At 38.3% G+C, this 20486-nt stretch overlaps 1 protein-coding gene and 1 pseudogene across 3 annotated transcripts in view; one reads left to right on the top strand and one right to left on the bottom strand.

The window, feature by feature from the left end:
* Nucleotides 1-13696, bottom strand: part of NAALAD2 (N-acetylated alpha-linked acidic dipeptidase 2) — a gene marked incomplete at its 5' end in the record, with an annotated part of 52734 nt that extends 39038 nt beyond the window's left edge. For both annotated transcript variants that reach the window (XM_082628348.1, XM_082628349.1), the window contains 4 exons: nucleotides 373-474; nucleotides 1611-1797; nucleotides 12819-12930; nucleotides 13615-13696. In XM_082628348.1, the coding sequence (XP_082484474.1) occupies nucleotides 373-474; nucleotides 1611-1797; nucleotides 12819-12930; nucleotides 13615-13696 (483 nt within the window). The remainder of the gene's footprint in view (nucleotides 1-372; nucleotides 475-1610; nucleotides 1798-12818; nucleotides 12931-13614) is intronic.
* Nucleotides 13697-14435: 739 nt separating this feature from the next.
* On the top strand, nucleotides 14436-16051 carry LOC309808251 (heterogeneous nuclear ribonucleoprotein A1-like; annotated as a pseudogene). The gene is made up of 2 exons: nucleotides 14436-14693; nucleotides 14887-16051. The product of its transcript is annotated as a heterogeneous nuclear ribonucleoprotein A1-like (transcript).
* Nucleotides 16052-20486: the final 4435 nt, after the last annotated feature.

Consider the following 20486-nt stretch of genomic DNA (forward strand, 5'->3'; position numbering starts at 1 on the left):
GGTATGATTTATAATTTCAGATCTATAAATCTATAACAAAGTCAGACTATGAACAAAGGAAAAAAGCTTGAAAACTATCTATTGCCCTTACTGAATTAAAGCAGTTTCTTAATTATTTCAAAGAGTGGCATCTGCTTATCAGGGTCCAATTTTCTTGTATTTATTTTCTTCATTTTTTTCTTTTTCTTTTTTTTTTTCTTTATTTTTTTTCTTTTTCTTTTTTAAAAATTATTTTTAGGAAGGCTGTATATAGCATCAAACCTCAAAGTATGAATTAGCATGTATTATCCACCTAATCTTGGTTTTAGTCCTCTACATAGGATTTTTTAAAAACGTTTTAAAGAGTTGAATAAAAAATGTCTTTTATTTTACCTCTGGTGTGCCCTGCGGTGAAAAGGCGTTATAGGGTGGTACAATATTTTTAACATTCTCATATCCATCTGGTGGTGGCTCATGGTATGATGTATTGAAAATCTAGCAAGAATTGAAACACATGAAGTTAGAATTATTTCAGATTGCTATTAAAGAATAATGCATTTTGTGGGCAAAAGACCTAAATAGACACTTCTCCAAAGAAGACATACAGATGTTGAACAGACACATGAAAAGATCCTCAACATTGCTAACCATCAGAGAAATGTAAATGGAAACCACGATGAGTGAGGTATCACCTCACATTGGTAAGAATGGTTATCATCAAGAAGTCTACAAACAACATATGAAAAAACCATAATGGAAAAGGATATAAAAAAAGAATGTCTCTATGTGTATAACCGAGTCATTTTGCTGTAAAGCAGAGATTGACACAGCACTGTAAATCAACTATACTTCAAAAAAAATTAAAAATTAAAAAAAAAATTCTGGAAAAGGTGTGGAGAAAAGGGAACCCCCCCTACACTACACTACAATTCACCCTATATTAGTGGGAATATAAATTGGTACAGCCACTATGGAGAACAGTATGGAGGTTCCTTAAAAAACTAAAAATAGAGCTACCATATGCTTCAGCAATCCTACTCCTGGGCATATATCCAAAAAAGACAAAAACTCTAATTCAAAAAGGTACATACACCCAAATGTTCATTATTTACAATAGCCAAGACATGGAAACAACCCAAGTGCCCATCAACAGATGGTTGTTTTAATAAGATGTGGTTTGTATATACAATGGAATATTACTCAGCCATAAAAAAGAATGAAATTGCCATTTGCAGCAACATGGGTAGACCTAGAGAATATCATGCTAAGTGAAGTAAGCCAGAAAGAGAAAGACAAATATATGATATCACCTATATGTGGAATCTAAAAAATAATATAAGTGAATCTATGCACAAAAGAGAAAGACTCACAGACATAGAAAATAAACTTATGATTACCAACGAGGGCAGAGGGGGAGGGGTAAAATAGGAGTATGGGATTAACAGATACACACTACTATATATAAAGTAGATAAGCAACAAAGATTTACTGTATAACACAGGGAACAATATTCAATATCTTATAATAACCTGTAATGGAAAATAATCTGAAAAAAATACATATATATATTAAAAAAAACTGAATCACTTTGCTATACACCTGAAAGTAACACAATATTGTAAAACAATCACCTCATTTCCATGTTCATCCGTGATTGATATGTAGTTGGCATTTGTCTCATTAGGGTAAGATAGGAGAACATCATAATGAACCAACTTGGCTGAATCCAGTCCAGATTTCTTCCACTGGGTTTGGATTTTCTTGGCCAGCAGCAAATTTTGTTCTGTTCCTGCCAGATGAGGTAGCTCTGTAAAAGAACTAAAATGAAAATAAAAGGAGGAGTTAAAGACTATATTCAGAAAATGTGCCTAAGAACTATTCTAGATGCATAACTCATATTTTAGGCATTAAGTTATCATTTCTATAACAGAGATATAAAAAACCCAGCTAGAGCTTTCTAGATATGCCAGTTTTAAAATATTTGTGTGTAACTGCAGTTTTCACACTATGTTCCCACAGAAAAGAACACATCCCGTCGTGAACACATGCAATCAGCAGAGGTTCGGGTATGAGAAAACATGCTGGAAGGATGGCATGCCTCTGCATCAGTGGTGCTAACTTCTTGCTGCGTAACAGGAAATGAGGACATTCTGAAAAAAAGATCATAATGTTTGCCAGAGACCAGTTGGGCAGTCTTGTTAACATACACTTCTACTGCTGTTTTCATCCTAGTGTATGCAGTTGTCTATTTATCTCATTGAAGCTAGAGTCCATGCATTTTTATTTGTATATTCCCTAATGCTCAGTACTTGCCTGTTACCCAGGAATTACACAATACAGGTTTGTTGAACTGAATTTGAGCAATGTTCTCTAGGTTCTGAGTCTAAGTGATTTGGAACAGTTAAATGACTTCACAAACATAGTTCTGAATGAAATTCACTTTGCTTGTGGTAAACAATATTTTAAAAGTTTCCCAAACCCTCTCCCTCCATAAATAGGGTAATGATACTTTTGTAGATTGTTTTTTTAATCAACCATAGTACAACCAAAAAAGACAGACAGTAAAGAAAAACCGGTACTTATTGAAAACTTACTATATGCCAGGAACTGGACCAGGTATTTCACATGGGCTTTCTCATTCAATCCTCACCACCCTTCTGCCATTGTCCCGTTTTGCAAATAAGGAAACAGAGAGTAGTTAAATACCTTGTCCATAATTTCCTAAGTATTAAATGCCAGGGCTAGCATCTGAAAATTGCAGTTGTCTGACCTTGAGAAATTGTGTTATTTTTAAATCATTCATCTGATCATTTTGATCAACTGCTTTTAAAACCCTTCTATCTTCTACATTATAAGGTTCACACGAGGCATGGCATTTGTGCCCTTTTTCAACTAATCCACTGTTTCACCTTTCCAGCTTCATTTCCCACCACTCACCTTATAAACTTCTTCACCCTATATCATTTAATATGCTAATTGGTCTCCTAAAATGACCACCATTGTTAGCCTTTGCACAAGATCTTCTCTCAGACATAAATATCATCCTATTTACATGAATCTCCCTGTATCACCACTCCTAGTCATTCACCTTCCCCACCTGTAAGCTATTAATCAGCCATTAGGACTCTTCAAGCATATTCTCCTCTGTGAAGCTTTCCACTTCTATATCATTAAATCAAAGCTGCAAGTTACTGATATTTAATATTGTACAATATTTGTAAAAAAATATTAATGTGTTTGTAGACAGAAGTTATTTTATTTTATTTATTTTTTTTGACAGAAGTTATTTTACATGCATAGTAAAACCATCGAGGCTAAGGATATTTAAAATTCTACTTCAGGGCTTCCCTGGTGGTGCAGTGGTTAAGAATCCACCTGCCAATGCAGGGGACATGGGTTCGATCCCTGGCCCGGGAAGATCCCACATGCCATGGAGCAACTAAGCCTGTGCGCCACAACTACTGAGCTTGTGCTCTACAGCCCACAAGCCACAACTACTGAGCCCACGTGCCACAACTACTGAAGCCCACGGGCCTAGAGCCGTTGCTCTACAACAAGAGAAGCCACGACAATGAGAAGACCACACACCGCAGTGAAGAGAGTAGCCCCCACTTGCCACAACTAGAGAAAGCCTGTGCTCAGCAATGAAGACCCAACACAGCCAAAAATAAAAACAAATAAATAAATAAATTTATTTAAAAAATAAAATTCTATTTCATATAATTCATTATTGTTTTATTTTCTGTAGTGAGCAAATAATATTCTTACAATTAGGAAAAAAATAAGTATATTTCCTTCATTTAAGATGGAGGATTAACCATGAAGTTTTGCCTCCCATCTTTTAGGCAACCCACTGAAATGAAAGACAGAAGTGCAAAAAACAAAAAGCAACAGGGAATAACTTTACTGAGTTTCTCCTTATGGTCCCAAGTGGGACACTGCAGCTCCAGGCATCATATATTCATGCTGCAACATTTAGGAGAAGCAAGTACAAACAAGAACAGCTATTTCCTCTTTTCTGTTTCTTTTAACAAAGGAAAACTTTTTGTAGAGGATCTCAGCTTAATTTTTCTCCCATTTCATCAAGCATAATAGGGTCATATACCCCTTCTCCAACTAACCCTTGTCAGAAGGAAGTTATAATGATTGGATTATAGACCAGATTATTGGGCTGAATAGAAGGTATCCCTCACTGAACACAGGTCCCCCTTAAGGAGTGTGAACATGAGCAGTTGAGGCTCTGTCAAAAAGGAAGTGGCTGGGGAGAAATCAACTTTTTCCCACTACATTAATCCCTTTAAACCAATCTTGAAACCTTCCTTTCCCTGGGAGACTCTTTCACTGGTCATACATCTCTATTCTATAATCAACCAATTCTATTTCCTCAGCCCGTTCCTGAATGTTTACTTGACTTCCTTGCCTTAACTGGTTTCTTCGGGGGACCCTGCTCATGCTTTCACATACCTCAGGCCCAGATGATCATTGAGGAGGAGTCCTTCTTACTTTCCATGGTCTCTTTCAAATATTTTTCCTTTATCTTCTCTCAAAAATAACAACTCTTTTAAAACTCATACCAAAAGTCACCACCTACTGTGCCTTCTAGGTGCTGTCAAAAATGTGGATCACTCCCTCTTCACTCACTAAAGTCTTGGGCTCCTAATTCAATGCATTTCACTCTACCTCGATTCTTGTCATAATTCTTGGTATGTAACTTCTGTCTTCAGTTGAATGTAAAGAAAAGCCAACTCTAACAAGATAACATCATGCAAACTATTCATACATAACTTATCACCTTATGCTATATTATACATTAAAGCAAAGGAGAGAGAAAATAAACAGACATAAATTTTAATGTTTGGTCAAGAGCATCACCAAGTTTTGCTTCTGGCACCTCATGTATTGATAACTTTCTAGGTAATTTCTTCTGGACACTTTATGATATGCTGCAGACAGAGTTCAACAGTGTTTACATTTTACCTGGTCTTTTACACATTTTTATTTTGTTTTATTTTATTTATTTTTTTGGTCACTCTGAGCAGCTTGCAGGATCTTAGTTCCCTGACCAGGGATTGAACCCGGGCCATGGCAGTGAAAGCACTGAGTCCTAACCACTGGACCATCAGGGAATTCTCCACATTTTAAAATATAAGCATTCTGTCTTACTTGATAAGACAATTGGCTATTTTCATGTATTGCATGAGAAATATAGAATGAGTCTTTCTTCAAATGACAACCACCCTACTGCCTATAGATTCTTTTCCTATATCTCCAAACAAGCCCTCAAAACAGACATTTTGATTAAGCTTTCCTGATACCTGTGTGCCTCAGTCATAAATCAGCTCAAATTTCTAAGAAAGAGTATAGCTGTTTTCATTCCTCTACTTCAGCTTGCTATAGTTCATCCATCAAAAGTAAGATGGAACTTTGTGATCACATCAAATCACAGGACAGATGGGGAAGAAATATACTATACCATATGAACTTCACCTTGTTCATTTGATTCTAGGGTTTAATTGGAGTCTCAAAAGGAGAGAAGAGAACGAATGCTGCAGAAAATTTTCAAGAAATAATGAACAGGGGACTTCCCTGGTGGTCTAGTGGGTAGGACTCCACACTCCCAGTGTGGGGGGACCAGGTTCGATCCCTGGTTGGGGAACTAGATCTCACATGCATGCAGCAACTGGGAGTTCGCGTGCGCAACTAAGAAGTCCGCATGCTGCAACTGAAAGATCCTGCATGCCGCAACTGAGACAAAGAGCAGCCAAACAAACAAACAAACAAACAAACAAATAAATATTTCAAAAAAAAAGAATGAACAAAAAGTAGTGAAAGACAAAAGTTTACAAAGTCAAAAAGCTCAGAGAGGGCTTCCCTTGTGGTCCAGTGGTTAAGACTCCACGCTTCCACTGCAGGGGGTATGGGTTCAATCCCTGGTTGGGGAACTAAGATCCCGCATGCCATGTGGTGTGGTCAAAAATAAAAGAATAAAAGCTCAGAGAGACTTAAATAGAATGAATTTGAATAAAACTATGCCTAGGCACATATTAAACTGCTGAAAATTAAAGACAAAAATGATATATGTTATATAACTTAAATAAATGTGGCCTGCTCATCTGATGCCACTACCAGCCAGATGACAGTAAAAAATATATATATATTTAAAGCTCTGAAAGGAGAGAAAACAAGGTGATCTCAGAATTCTATATCCAAGAAAAATTTTCTTCAAGAATTAAGATGAAATAAATGTTTTATAGACAAAGGAAAACTAAGAGAATTTGTCAACACCAGATCCAACATTACAGGAAATGCTTAAGAAAGTTATTCAGACTAAATAGATATACCACAGGATAACATAAATTTTCAGAAACAAATAAAGATACTGGAAACAATAAAAAATAATATTTTACATTTCTCAGATATTTAACTCTTAATTGGCTTTCAATAGGTATAACTGTTCAAAGAAAAATTTATAACATTGTTTTGTGAGGTTTACATTGTATGTGTATATGATACTTTCAACAACTATCATATAAAGGATGATAGAAAGATGGTAAATGGACATACAGAAATGTGAGTTTTCTGCGTTTCATGTTAAATGGTACAGTAGTAACTTTAAAAATATAGTGAAATGTTAGACAAGTATAATGTAACCTCTAGAGTAACTACTAGAAAAGAAAAAAGAATCAATGCAAAGAGGTATAGCCAAAAGATAAATTGAAATGAAATAAAATTTCAAATACTCTCCCCACTACCAAAAAAAAAAAAAAAAAAAAAAAAAGCAGAAAATGAGAAGTAAAGGAACAGAAATAAAGGGAGAAAACAGAGAACAGTAAAGGGGTTGGCCTAAGTTTAACCATATCAAGTTACATTATATGTTACCAGACTAAATGCTCAAATTAAAAGGCACAGATTCCAAAATTAATAAAATAGCAAGTGGCGACTACATGCTCTCTATAGAAGGTACATTTTAAAAGTAACTGGATGGAAGAATACATATCATGCAAATGTAAGTATAAGAAAGCTGATGTGGCTTAATTTATACCAAATAAAATATGCTTAAATATAGACATTATTACCAAAGATAAAGAACATTTCACAAAGATAAAAGATTAGTTCTGTCTTGAAGACATAATATTAATGTGTATATGCCTAATAAATGAGTTTCATAATACATAATGCAAAAATTAACCGAATTAATGGGAAAAATAGACAATTTCACATTCCTGGAGGAGACCGTAACACTATTCTTGGTACGCGGGCCTCTCACTGTTGTGGCCTCTCCCGTTGCGGAGCACAGGCTCCGGACACACAGGCCCAGCAGCCATGGCTCACGGGCCCCGCCGCTCCGCGGCATGTGGGATCCTCCCGGGCCGGGGCACGAACTCATGTCCCCCGCATCGGCAGGCGGACTCCCAACCACTGTGCCACCAAGGAAGCCTGTAACACTAGTCTTGACAGAATTTGATCCCCCCAAAAAAGTCAGTGAAGAAATAAAGGAATCACCATACTAATCAGCTAAAGCAGAAAACAAGAGAAGTTATATGATCATATAAATTGTTGTAGAAAAACTGAAACTGAGCGGGGGCCCTACGGCTTCCGAAGGGCAGATTCCAACAGCTGCAAATCAAAGGAGGAGCAGCCAGGAAACCACCTGAGGCCCTGCACACACCCTAATCTTGTCAGCAACCTCACCCTTTTGAAACTCTGCAGAAGAAAGAAGAATGCGGGACTGTTACTGCCTTGATCCTTATAGCATACCCCTGACCAGGAGCCCTGACTATAAGAGCTCTCCCTATTCCCCAGGGAGAGGGACACAGTTCCTGAGGTGCTAGCCTGCTGTGTTCCCCTCTTGGCCTGGCAAAGAATAAAGCCACCCTTTCTTTTTCCTCCAAAACTCTGCCTCTGTATCTCATCTCAGCTTTGATGTACAGGGAGCCAAGATTTTGGGAGCAAAACCATTTTACAACTTCCAACTAAAGTGTGTCACTGGCCATCTGGCTCTACAAGGATTAGCTCATTAGCCACTGCATTTGCTGACCTCCAACACACTCTGAAAGGAATTCAGGGTGGAGATCAGGAATGAGATACTCTATGCTCTGGGAAAAACTGGCAGAACAGGCCTTCAGATAGTTAGATATTTTCAGGAGAAAATTTTATTTACCCAATTTCTTGTATCTTCTCATACACAGAAAAGCACTAAAATTATTAACGGAGATATCTGCTCCTTGTGACTATCAGCAACCTTCTTGTTACTAGTAGCAACCATGTACCAAGATGTGTGCTTGATTGCATGCACCACCTTCACTAAAATCATATATATATGGACCTCCAGCCATCTCCACCTCCACCTCTTGGGAGAAGTTCTGCAGATCTATCTGAGAGAATGTCTCCTGGGTATAGTCCTCTGTAAGTCCCCAAATAACACTGAACTCACAGCTCTCTCATATTGTGCTTTTGTTTTTTCCAGTTGATACAATATTTAATACCCATTCATGATTTTAACAAAAACAACAAACCTCTTAGCAATCTTGGAATAGAGGGACATTTCTTTAACTCAGTAAAGAATATCTACAAAAAATCTACATACAACATCACACTTAATGGGGAAACTCTGAATGCTTTCCCACTAAGATCAGACATAGGGAAAGAATGTTTGCTCTCATCACTTTTATTCAATGCAGTCCTGGAATTACAATCAGCACAACAAGGACCATATATATATATATATATATATATATATATATATATATATATATATATATATATATATATATATATATATGGCATACAGTTTGAAAACAGAGAAATAAAATGGTCCCTATTTGAAGATGGCCTGATTTTCTACACAGAAAGTAAATCCTAATGAATCTACAAAAACTCCTAGAACTAACACATGAGTTTAGACAAGCCACAGAATGCAAAATCAACAGTATTTCTATATACTAGCAACAAACATGTGAAAACTGAAATTAAACACAATATGATTTTACATCTGCTGCAAAGAAAATGAAATACTTCAATATAAAGGTAACAATATATATACAAGATCTGCATCCTGAAAACTGCAAAATGTTGTTAAAGGAAGACCTAAATAATTGTAGAGACTTACCATAATCATGGATGGAAAGTTGAGACATAGTAAAAATGCGAAGTGCCCCTAAATTGCTCTGTAAGATTAAAGCAATTCTTATCAAAATCTCATCAAGGATTTTTCTAGATATAGATATATTTATTCTATATTTTATATGAATAGTGATTCATATAAAATATAGAAAATATAGAAAATAAAGTGGGAGGAATCATCCTATGCATTGTTAAGGCTTACTACATAACTTCAGTAATCAAGACAACGTGGTACTGGCAGGGAGTAGACACATAGATCAGCAGAGCATCAGAGAACTCAAAGAGACTCACACAGATACGCCCAACTGATTACTGACAAAGGAGCAAAAGCAATGGATAGCCTTTCAACAAATGGGGCTTGAGCAACTGGACATCTACAGGTAAAAAAAGAATGACCCTCAACCAAGCATTACACCTTATGCAAAAATTAACTCTAAAATGAATCACAAAATATATTGTAACATGTAAACTATAAAATTTGGGGGTAAAAAGAGGAGAAAAGGGATCTAGGGCTAGACAAAATGTTCTTAGACATGAACCCAAGAGCGTGATCTATAGAATGAAAAATTGATAAATTAGACCTTATTAAAACTAAACACTTCTGATGTGCAAACAACCCAGTTAAGGTGTGAAAAGACAAATAACAGACTAGGAAAAATATCTGTACACCACAAAGCCAACAAAAGACTTGTATATAGAAAATATAAAGAACCCTCAAAGCTCAGTAAAAAAAAAAAAAAACGTATCCAAATAGAGAATAGGTCAAAGGCATGAATAGACATTTCACTGAAGATGGTATACAGATGGTAAATAAGCACAGGAAAAGATGTTCAATATCATTAGGTACTAAGGAATGTAAATTAAAACTTGCCGATGCAGGGGACGCAGGTTCGTGCCCCGGTCCGGGAGGATCCCACATGCCGCAGAGCGGCTGGGCCCATGAGCCATGGCCGCTGAGCCTGCACGTCCGGAGCCTGTGCTCTGCAGTGGGAGGGGCCACAGCAGTGAGAGGAACGTGTACCAAAGAAAAAAAAAAAAGAGTAATAATTCCAATGAAAAATATAAAATGATATAGCCATACTATAGTTTGGCAGATTCTTCAACAACTAAAAGTGTACTTTTCCTACAAACAAGCAATTTTCACTCTGAGGTATTTATCCCAGAAAAATGAAAACCTATGACTACATAAAAGCTGTACATGAATGTTAATGGCAGCTTCATTCATAACCACCAACAAGTGGAAGCAAAACAAATGTCCCTCAGCGGGTGAAAAGTTAAACTGTAGTACATCCCTATGATGAATGAAGAGACTGAAAGACTCTTCCAAATTTATCTACAGATTCAATGCAATTTTAATCAAAGTTCCAGCAGGCTTTTTTTTTTTTTTTTTTTTCTTTTTGCGGTATGCGGGCCTCTCACTGTTGTGGCCTCTCCCGTTGCGGAGCACAGGCTCCGGATGCGCAGGCCCAGCGGCCATGGCTCACGGGCCCAGCCGCTCCGCGGCATATGGGATCCTCCCAGACCGGGGCACGAACCCGTATCCCCTGCATCGGCAGGCGGACTCTCAACCACTGCGCCACCAGGGAGGCCCATAGCAGGCTTTTTTTTTTTTGGTAGGAATTGAGAAGTTGATTCTAAAATTTATTTGGATATGCAAATGACTTAAAACAGTCAAAGCAATTTTTAAAAAGAAAAATTTGTAGGATTAACTCTACCTGATTTTCAGACTTACTATTAAGGTAGACTAAACCAGACAGTGTGGTGCTGAGATATATAGATTAATAGATCAATAGAAGAAAATATAAAATCAAAAAAAAACAGGCCATGGATTTATGGTCAAGTGATTTTGGACCAAGTACCAAGGCAATTCAACAGGGAGAGAAAAGTTTTTAAACAAATCTTGCAGGAATAATTAAATCATTGTATTTAAAAAATCATCAACTTACATCATACCGCACACAAAAATTAACTTGAAGTGGATCATTGACCTAAATGTGCAAGCTAAAATTACAAAACTTCTAAAAAAAAAATAATATAAGAAAATTTTCACAACTTCTCATAGGCCTAGATAGGACACAGAGTATGAAACATAAGACAAAAATTGTTCAACTGGAATTTATCGAAATTAAATATCTCTGCCCTTCAAAAACTCCACTAGGAAAACAAAAAAAGCCAACCATAGAACAGAAGAAAAATATTCACAAAAATGTCTGACAAAAGAATGTATAAAGAAAGAACTCCTATACTCAATAATAAATCAAAACAATTTAAAAATTTTTAAAAAAGTGAACAGAGACCCTATAAAACAAGACATACAAATGTCCAATAAGTGCATGAGAAGAGGGGTGGGATAGGGAGGGTGGGAGGGAGGGAGACGCAAGAGGGAGGGGATATGGGGATATATGTATATGTATAGCTGATTCACTTTGTTATACAGCAGAAACTAACACACCATTGTAAAGCAATTATACTCCAATAAAGATGTTAAAAAAAAAGAAAATGCAAATTAAAACCACAATGAGATACTAGTACACACCCACTAAAATGGTTAAAATGAAAATAACTGACAATACTAAGTTAGGAATGTAAAATGGTACAACCACTTTTGGAACCTGTTTGTCATTTTCTTAAAAAGTTAAACACATGCTTATCATCCAACATTCAAAAAGAAATGAACTCATATGTAAACATATGCTCATAGCAACTTTGTTCACAATAATCAAAAACTAAAAACAACCCGAGATCCATCAACTACATATTGGAGTCTCTCCATTCAATAGAATACTACTCAGCAATAAAAAGCAATAAACTACAGATACCTGCAACAACCTGGATGAATTCCAAATCATTCATTATGCTGAGTGAAAGACACAAAAAAGCACATACTGTATGATTCTATTTATATAATGTTCTAGAAAATATAAAGGAGTCCAAAGGAAGGGAGTTGAAGGGAGGAATAAACTGCAAAGGCATGATGTAAATTTTCTGTATCTTAATTGAGGAGGTGGTTTGCTGAGTATACTGTGCATCTGTCAATACTCTCAAATCATAGGCTTTATATGGATGCAGTTTATTTTATGTAAATTATAATTCAATAAATTTTTTAATGATACTCCTTTGAAAGAGTCGGAATATAGAAATAAATGTCATAACTGCCTTCAAGGAATTCATACTCACTCCCCTGAATGAATGTCACTCCTCCTCTTGCTAAGAAACTGGTGGGTTTGCACTGATCCTTTTGCTTTCACTTTGTCCTATTTGTGTTACTTAAATTTGCAACACAGGATAAAGGTTTAATTTGTAGTGGACAGAATCTGAAACTTTAATCTCCTTTCCTCTAAATCAGAGTTTACAACCATCTTACTCTTCCTGGCAGAATATGACATTTTAATAAAATTCCTGACTAAACCCAGGCATGGGGAACAAAGAATAACATTGAGTTGCAGTCCAAAGTACATGAAGTTGAAACATCTCTTAATAAAGCAACCAGATACTTTTTCTGCAGATGAAGTTGGGGAAGAAAGGCTCCTTCAACATTCAAGTAGATTTTACTCTAAGAGTGGGATAAAGGAACATTTAAACTACCATGAATTAATGTGATATCATATAATTTCACACAAAGGTTACCCACATGAATAAAATCAGTTTTCATACAGTTCTCACTCTGTAATATTTTAAACACTATTTTTAAGATCAAGTATACAAAACAAACTTACCGAAGAAATGATTTAATATTTTCAGCTTTCATCTCAGACACCAGTTTCCACCTTAGATTTTGGTGAGTGTCCCCTGAAGTGGCTGTTTCTTTGAGAGGCTTACTAAGCCAGCCTGGGAGGAGAATACATACACGTATGCATACTACATACACAAGAAATTGCTTTTGACTTTTATAAAAACTAGAAGCCAAAGGGGAAGAAGGGGAAAAAAAAAAGCCCTTACCTAAGAAACAGATCATGGTGAGCTTTACAAAAAATTCATACCAAATGCAGAAAACCTTCAAATTCTGATGTGTAACTTTGAGTTGGTTAAACGAGTTTTAGGTGAGGGCTATTCTTTTCATTTTCCCATGAGTTATGCATCAAGGCACGGGTCCTTATCTTTCTTGTTCTCCCATAACGGTTAAGTTCATAACACAGTGCCTGACACACAGGGAGCATTCGACAAATATTTATGTAATAAATGATTACAGAAGGGCAGTTGAAAGTTTTCACTCATTAATGGTCTTGGAAATGAAATCATCTTTTTGACCCCTGCGGATAGTGGCAACTCTAAATCGTCTTCACAACAGCCCTTAACAGTACCCTGAACTCAGCGAGCATTTAATAAATTTGAATTTCTGGCACACTTCATTAGGAAGGCCGAAATGCATTCCACTCAGTTTCCGGTTTGGCTGAAATTGGCGGAGCTCAGCTGGCCCGGCGCCCAGCGCGCAGCCCAGCTCTTCAGCCCCAGGCTCTCCCGCTTTTCTCCGGGGAGGCTGTAGGGATCCGGGGAAGGGGTCGGTACACTTACCCACCATAAATCCACCCAGGAAAGATGCCAGAGCTGCAACCAAGCACATCCAAAGGTACAGACGACCCCTGGACTTGGCCATGGCTTTCTCGGGACTGAGCAGCAGGCGCTGGCTGCCGGAGCGAGCCTCGGGAATGAGGGCGAACAGAGAGAGCGCGCACGGGAACGCGGGGAACGCCCAGGTTGCGGCAGACCGTGGCCTCCGCTGACCTTCCTCAAAGCCCTGCCTCTGCTCTCCAGGTGGGTCCAGAGGCGAATGGAAACCGGCCCCAAACTCCTGGCTCCTGCGATCTTCAGGGGGGCTCGAGGGGAGAGAGGAAGCCCTGCAGGAGGAAGACACATTCTGCTTGATGGCAGGCAACGTCCATTGATCCTGGACAAAGTCTGCGTTTCGCGGGGACTACTGAAAATGTCCCTACTTGTTCCCTAAAGAACTCTACTTACCAGCCGCATTCCAGGAGTTGCCGGATGCATTTAACTACAGCTTTTTCTTCCCTGTTTATTGCCCTGCTGCCAGATTCTGACTAATTTATAACTGGTCACACTTGGGCAGCATTTCTGGTCCTGGCTGCTCTGGGATAACACATTAGTTTCTTAACCACATACAACCTCAAAACTGATGGGAGATACGTTCCATATATTACTCCTTTCTGCTCGTGGACGCCGAGTAAGCGTCGTTGACGTCTCCCCCCGCCTCCACTGCCGTCATGTCTAAGTAAGAGTCACCCAAAGAGCCCGAACAGCTGCGGAAGCTCTTCATAGGAGGTTTGAGCTTTGAAACAACGGATGCGAGTCTGAGGAGCCATTTTGAGCAGTGGGGAATGCTCACAGATTGTGTGGTAATGAGGGATCCAAACACCAAATGCTCCAGAGGCTTCGGGCTTGTCACATATGCCACTGAGGAGGAGGTGGATGCAGCCATGAATGCAAGGCCACACAAGGTGGATGGAAGAGCTGTGGAACCAAAGAGGGCCGTCTCAAGAGAAGATTTTCAAAGACCTGGTGCCCACTTAACTGTGAAAAAGATTTTTGTTGGTGGCATTAAAGAAGACACTGAAGGGGGCTTCCCTGGTGGCGCAGTGGTTGAGAGTCCGCCTGCCGATGCAGGGGACACGGGTTCGTGCCCCGGTCCGGGAGGATCCCACATGCATGGCGCAGCTGGGCCCATGAGCCATGGCCGCTGAGCCTGTGCGTCTGGAGCCTGTGCTCCACAACGGGAGAGGCCACAACAGTGAGAGGCCTGCGTACCGCAAAAAAAAAAAAAAAAAAAAGAGAGATTATTTTGAACAGTATGGGAAAACTGAAGTGATTGAAATCATGACTGATCGAGGCAGTGGCAAAAAGAGAGGCTTTGCTTTCGTAACCTTTGATGACCATGACTCTGTAGACAAGACTGTCATTCAGAAATACCAAACTGTGAATGGCCACAACTGTGAAGTAAGGAAAGCTCTATCTAAGCAAGAGATGGCTAGTGCCTCATCCAGCCAAAGAGATCGAAGTGGTTCTGGAAACTTTGGTGGTGGTCATGGAGGTGGTTTTGGTGGGAATAACAACTTGGTCGTGGAGGAGACTTCAGTGGTCGAGGTGGCTTTGGTGGCAGCCACGGTGGTGGTGGATATGGTGGCAGTGGGGATGGCAGTAATGGATTTGGTAATGATGGAAGCAGTTTTGGAGGTGGTGGAAGCTACAATGATTTTGGCAGTTACAACAATCAATCTTCAAATTTTGGACCCATGAAAGGAGGAAACTTTGGAGGCAGAAGTTCTGGCCCCTATGGTGGTGGAGGCCAATACTTTGCCAAGCCCCGAAACCAAGGTGGCTATGGTGGTTCCAGCAGCAGCAGTAGCTATGGCAGTGGCAGAAGGTTTTGATTACTGCCAGGAAACAAAGCTCAGCAGGAGAGGAGAGCCAGAGAGGTGACAGGGAAGCTACAGGTTTCAACAGATTTGTGAACTCAGCCAAGCACAGTGGTGGCAGGGCCTAGCTGCTACAAAGAAGACATGTTTTAAACAATACTCATGTGTATGGGCAAAAAAACTCGAGGACTGTATTTGTGACTAATTGTATAACAGGTTATTTTAGTTTCTGTTCTGTGGAAAGTGTAAAGCATTCCGACAAAGGGTTTTAATGTAGATTTTGGGTTTTTTTGCACCCATGCTGTTGATTGCTAAATGTAATAGTCTGATCATGAAACTGAATAACTGTCTTTTAAAAAAAAAAAAAAAAAAACTGATGGGATTGGGCTCTTTTGTCTTCCTTTACCCAAACAAGTCTCCAAATTTCTGAAATTGTCAGTTTCTTCTTCTGTAACTGGGGTTTTTCCCTATCTCACTAGAATGTTGTAGGTTCAAATTAATAAGATTAACCACTGAAAGTGCCTTGCACCCTAACTGATGGTGGTTTCTCAACAAATGTCATCCTCCCTAACCTCCCCCTCCTATCACGTTTACCTCAGCATTTCTTTTTAAAAGTGATTAAAAGGTTTACAAGGCAGTACTTGTAAATAGGACACCATTATCCATCCATTTTACCCTGGAGGAAATCTTTAGCAATTCATGACTGGATTCCTCCTATCCAACCAAAAGCAATTTTGCAGCCGGAGCAAAGGTGCCTACTGGGTGGAATATGAACAGGATAGTACATCTCTGGTTATGAAACTGAGAAGGACCCTGTGGGGTTCCCCGGTACAAATCCTTTCTGTGTCGCTCGTTTCTTGTTTGTAGGAAATTGGCTTCATTCAGCCTCCTTGACCTTCCCTGAGTTCCAAAGGCCAAGTTCAAACAGTTGCTAGTCAGGGAAGGGAAGTAACACAGAAACTAGGGAGGAGCAGTCAAGAAACAACAGTGCAGCCTTGGGGCAGTGTCCTGGTTCCTCTTGAGGGAATATATATAGCAATATCTTTGAGTTCTTCTGAAAAACTCAGGCCCCCACCCAGGTAGAGGATGGCAACTTCAGGCTGAGAGCAAGATTCCTGCAGCACTGCCCTGTTACCTCACCACCAACCAATGGGAACAAAGCCACACACCCTGCAGCCCTCACCCCAAATTTTACCTATAAAAACTTCTCCCTCCAAACAATTGGGGAGTTCGGTGTTTTTGAGCATGAGCCATCCATTCTCCTTGCTTGGCCCTACAATAAACCTTTCTCTGCTCCAAAATTCTGACGTTTCAGTTTATTTGGCCTCACCGTGTATCAGGCACACAAACTTTTTTCAATAACAGTTATACCCCCAATCTTCACTGCATTGTCTGAGGCCCTGATAATCTTAGATAAGGTTTGCTCCTAAAAAGTTGCCAGGAGAGTCTAATTTCTTTTTCTTGCACTGCAATTGTTGATAAATGTATTTAATGGTTTTTCCTTCAGAAATTTTGTAGAAGAAATATAGGTTTCTGATAACTTTCAGACCATACTACTGAACTGGGTAACAAATTACAGAACTCTAATTGAAAAACTGATGGCTTCCTAAAACTGCTAACAACAGATCAAGATCAACAAGAATCAATTACATTAATGATTGAATGAACTGATGAATATTATTATAATTTTTATGACTTTTTGTTTGAAATATTACTGGTTTTTTAATCTTTCATTTTCAGATATGAGGAAACCTTTCCTCTTGTGTAATGACATACAGCAACTTAGTAAATCATACTTTTGTATAATACCTTTGTATTTACATAAAGTCACTAATAATCTGCTCTCCTTGTAACAGGGCACAATTGGAAACATTGTTTACATTAACAAGGCTTTGACTGGAAGGCAATATTTGAGAATATGCATTGAATAAGATGTGACCAGACAGCTTTAAGGAACTAAGATCGACTTTATGAAGCTATAAAGCCCCTTAGAAAACCAGCCTGGCACCTTGCTTACTTACAGTGTTCCCAGCAGCCTTACCAGGTAAGAATGGTTACTTCCTGGCAGATGCAAGAACCTCAGGATATTTTGGGAACCTCAAGAAGAGAGAAATTCACCCAAATCTATAGGTATTACATGCAAGTGTGATGGCAAATACTTGGCCTGGTTTGCTGGCCTTGAGAGCTATTAAAAATTCAGTCTGGGACTTCCCTGGTGGTCCAGTGGTTAAGACTCCATGCTTCCACTGCAGGGGGCACAGGTTTGATCCCTGGCTGGGGAACTAAGATCCTGCATGCTGTGCTGTGTGGCCAAAAAAAGAGCCTATGTGCTCAATTGCTATTCTTGCTGGACTTAAGTAAATAATCGGCCAATTTTAATGAAACTAAACTTATTTTGCAAACAAATTAGTTTTAATTTGGCTTTCATTGGTAGAAATGAGAGTGATTTTAAAGAGAAAAAATTGCGTTTCAGCAAAAACTCTAATACACAGTTATGAATATTAGATTTGAGTTCTATCAATCATCTTTGAAGTTTTGCTCTTCCACCTAAAAACTGGACTGGGTTCTGAATTCTTCTAGTCTCCTCAAATATTTGGCAACAACTGTTCAAACTAATATTTCCAATTTTTCTCCCCCTTTTGACTTGGAATCATTTAGAACTAAAGCTGAACAACTTGATATAAACTTAAGAGAGATCATCACAATAGCCCATGTTTAGACAACCTCTGTGCCTGCCACTTTGTAAGCCACTCAGAAAGTTTACCTGAACACCTGATGACATCATCAGAGACATTTCAAACTACAAAAGATGCTTCAACCTTAAGATCTAGAAATCTTCTCCACTGGCAACTCTCATGACTCAGACACTGGGTTTACAATTTGCTCCAACCATTAACCTTTGTTTATCTTTTGTCTCCGTAGAAATGCATCTTTTTAAATACCTGATTGCTTACACCCTATAGGGCTAACTTTGAGAGCCCACTTGCATCCCTGCCTCCTGAAATGAGTAACAGACCTGACCTATTGTCAGAACTAAGAAACTGGCTCAGTGAGATAAAGCAATCTATCAACCCAACTTCTGGACTGTGAAATCTCTTAAAAGAAGTTTCAAAGGCAAGACTGTAGTAGAGCAAAGTTTGCCACCTCAAAATGTCTCTTTGGCATGGGTACTATTTCTAGATGAAAACAGTCAAGGCCCCAAAGACTCAGGAATAAACTTTGATCTTCCTCCTAACTGCCTAAAAGAATGTAGTTAGAGGACCTGTTGCAGGAATGGAGCTATCAAGCAGATAACTATAGGATGAATAGGTTTGGTACACTGGAAGGAACCTGTAAAAATCTGTTAAAATTCCTCTCTGTGTCCCATTGTCTCTGCCTGGCTAAGCAAACTTTTTTTTTTACTACACATCTGCTTTCTATCTCCATGTGAATTACTTTCCTCCCCTTTGAAGTCCCAAACTACTTCCCCCTGTTGTCTTTAGCTAAAGATGGTATTTAAGGTGAGGGTTTTGGCCATTTGGGGGAGTTACTCAATTCTTCTGGTTCTCTCCCATCTATACATGTTTAAAAAAAATGACTAAGTTATTTGTAAAATTTTTTTTCTTACTCCTATCTCAATTTTTATAGCTAATTATATGTTGCCTAATAGAAGAGATCAGTGTATTAATTAGCACAGTTTCCCAACTTGATTAATATTCCCAAATTAAAATTAGATTATTTGTTCATTCAACCAGGCTATAGCATTCCAGACATTGTGAAAAATTCTGAAGATATGGTCCTTGCCTTTAGGAAGCCTACAACAATGAGAAGGCAAATATTGAATAGGTAATTAAATGTAAGAAGTTCTAAGAAGGAGCAGTATTACCTTAAATGTGAAGGTTGTCGCTGCCTTAATAGGTGGCATCTGCAATCTTTATCTTGGCAATCCATTGTAAATAGTCCAGTTAGCTGGTTCAGCAAGCCTTTCACCTTTGTAAAAATATAGACACAGAGTCATTATTTCATCTTCTTAATTAAGCATATAAAAGAATGCTGCTATCACAGTTTCTAATTATTAGCATCTTAGAAGATATTTGCATCTTACAAAGCACACTTAACAAAGCAACGTTGTTTGATTTATGCCAACCCCTTTCAGTCTTTCCTGCAAAGCTAAAAACTGTATAGGAAATTTTAGTATTGGAAAATCAATCTCTCAGTAAAAGTATTTAACACATTTGATCTGCTCAGTATTCAGAGTCTCTAACATGACAGGATCTCACTATCTTCTCCATTCATGAAGTTAAATTGTTCTTATAGAATCTTTTTTTCCCTTCTCCTCTCACATCCTAGAAGAGGCAATCTTGTAACTTCAAAGTCTAAATCCTATCAAATGGGTCACAGCAAGGTTTGAAAACAAAGTGTGACTTGTGTACTAATAAAGCAGTATACGTAAGTTTCTTAATAAACATACCAATAATTAAGATTTAATAGAGAAGAAATAATATCTAGTGTCAAATTTCACATTTTCCCTGAAGATGTTGCATTATCTTTCATAAAAGAGGGATCGCCTAGATGCTCACTGTACAGATATAGACATGATTCCACTAATGATGTCACAAGGTGATAGGATGATCTGGTCATCGAGATAGCAACATTCTCTTCCCAAAAAAGTGAAAAGTTAATGTCATGATGGCTGAGATTCATGACAAAAAATACATTCCAATTGAGTATTTCTAAAATCCTGGGTCCAAAAACTGCCCAAAATTAGTTTCAAACTTAAGATGTGAGAATGTTAGTATATTGTACAATAAACCATAACACATAAAGCAGGTGAGAAGTGAGACAGGAGTATAGTGTGAAAAGTGTAAAAGACTAATAAAAGTAGTGAGAAGAAATTCTAAAAGAAAAGCAGAAAACCATGATTGGATGATTTCCTCCTGATGTCACAATTACTCTACTCAACAGTAAATGTAGAAATTAGAAAAGATCCACCAAGTTAAAGTGTAAAACAGAGAGAAGGCTGCCACCCATGTCCTC

Source organism: Mesoplodon mirus (genome assembly GCF_964341445.2).
Source record: "Mesoplodon mirus genome assembly, chromosome: 7".
Classification (NCBI taxonomy): domain Eukaryota; kingdom Metazoa; phylum Chordata; class Mammalia; order Artiodactyla; family Ziphiidae; genus Mesoplodon; species Mesoplodon mirus.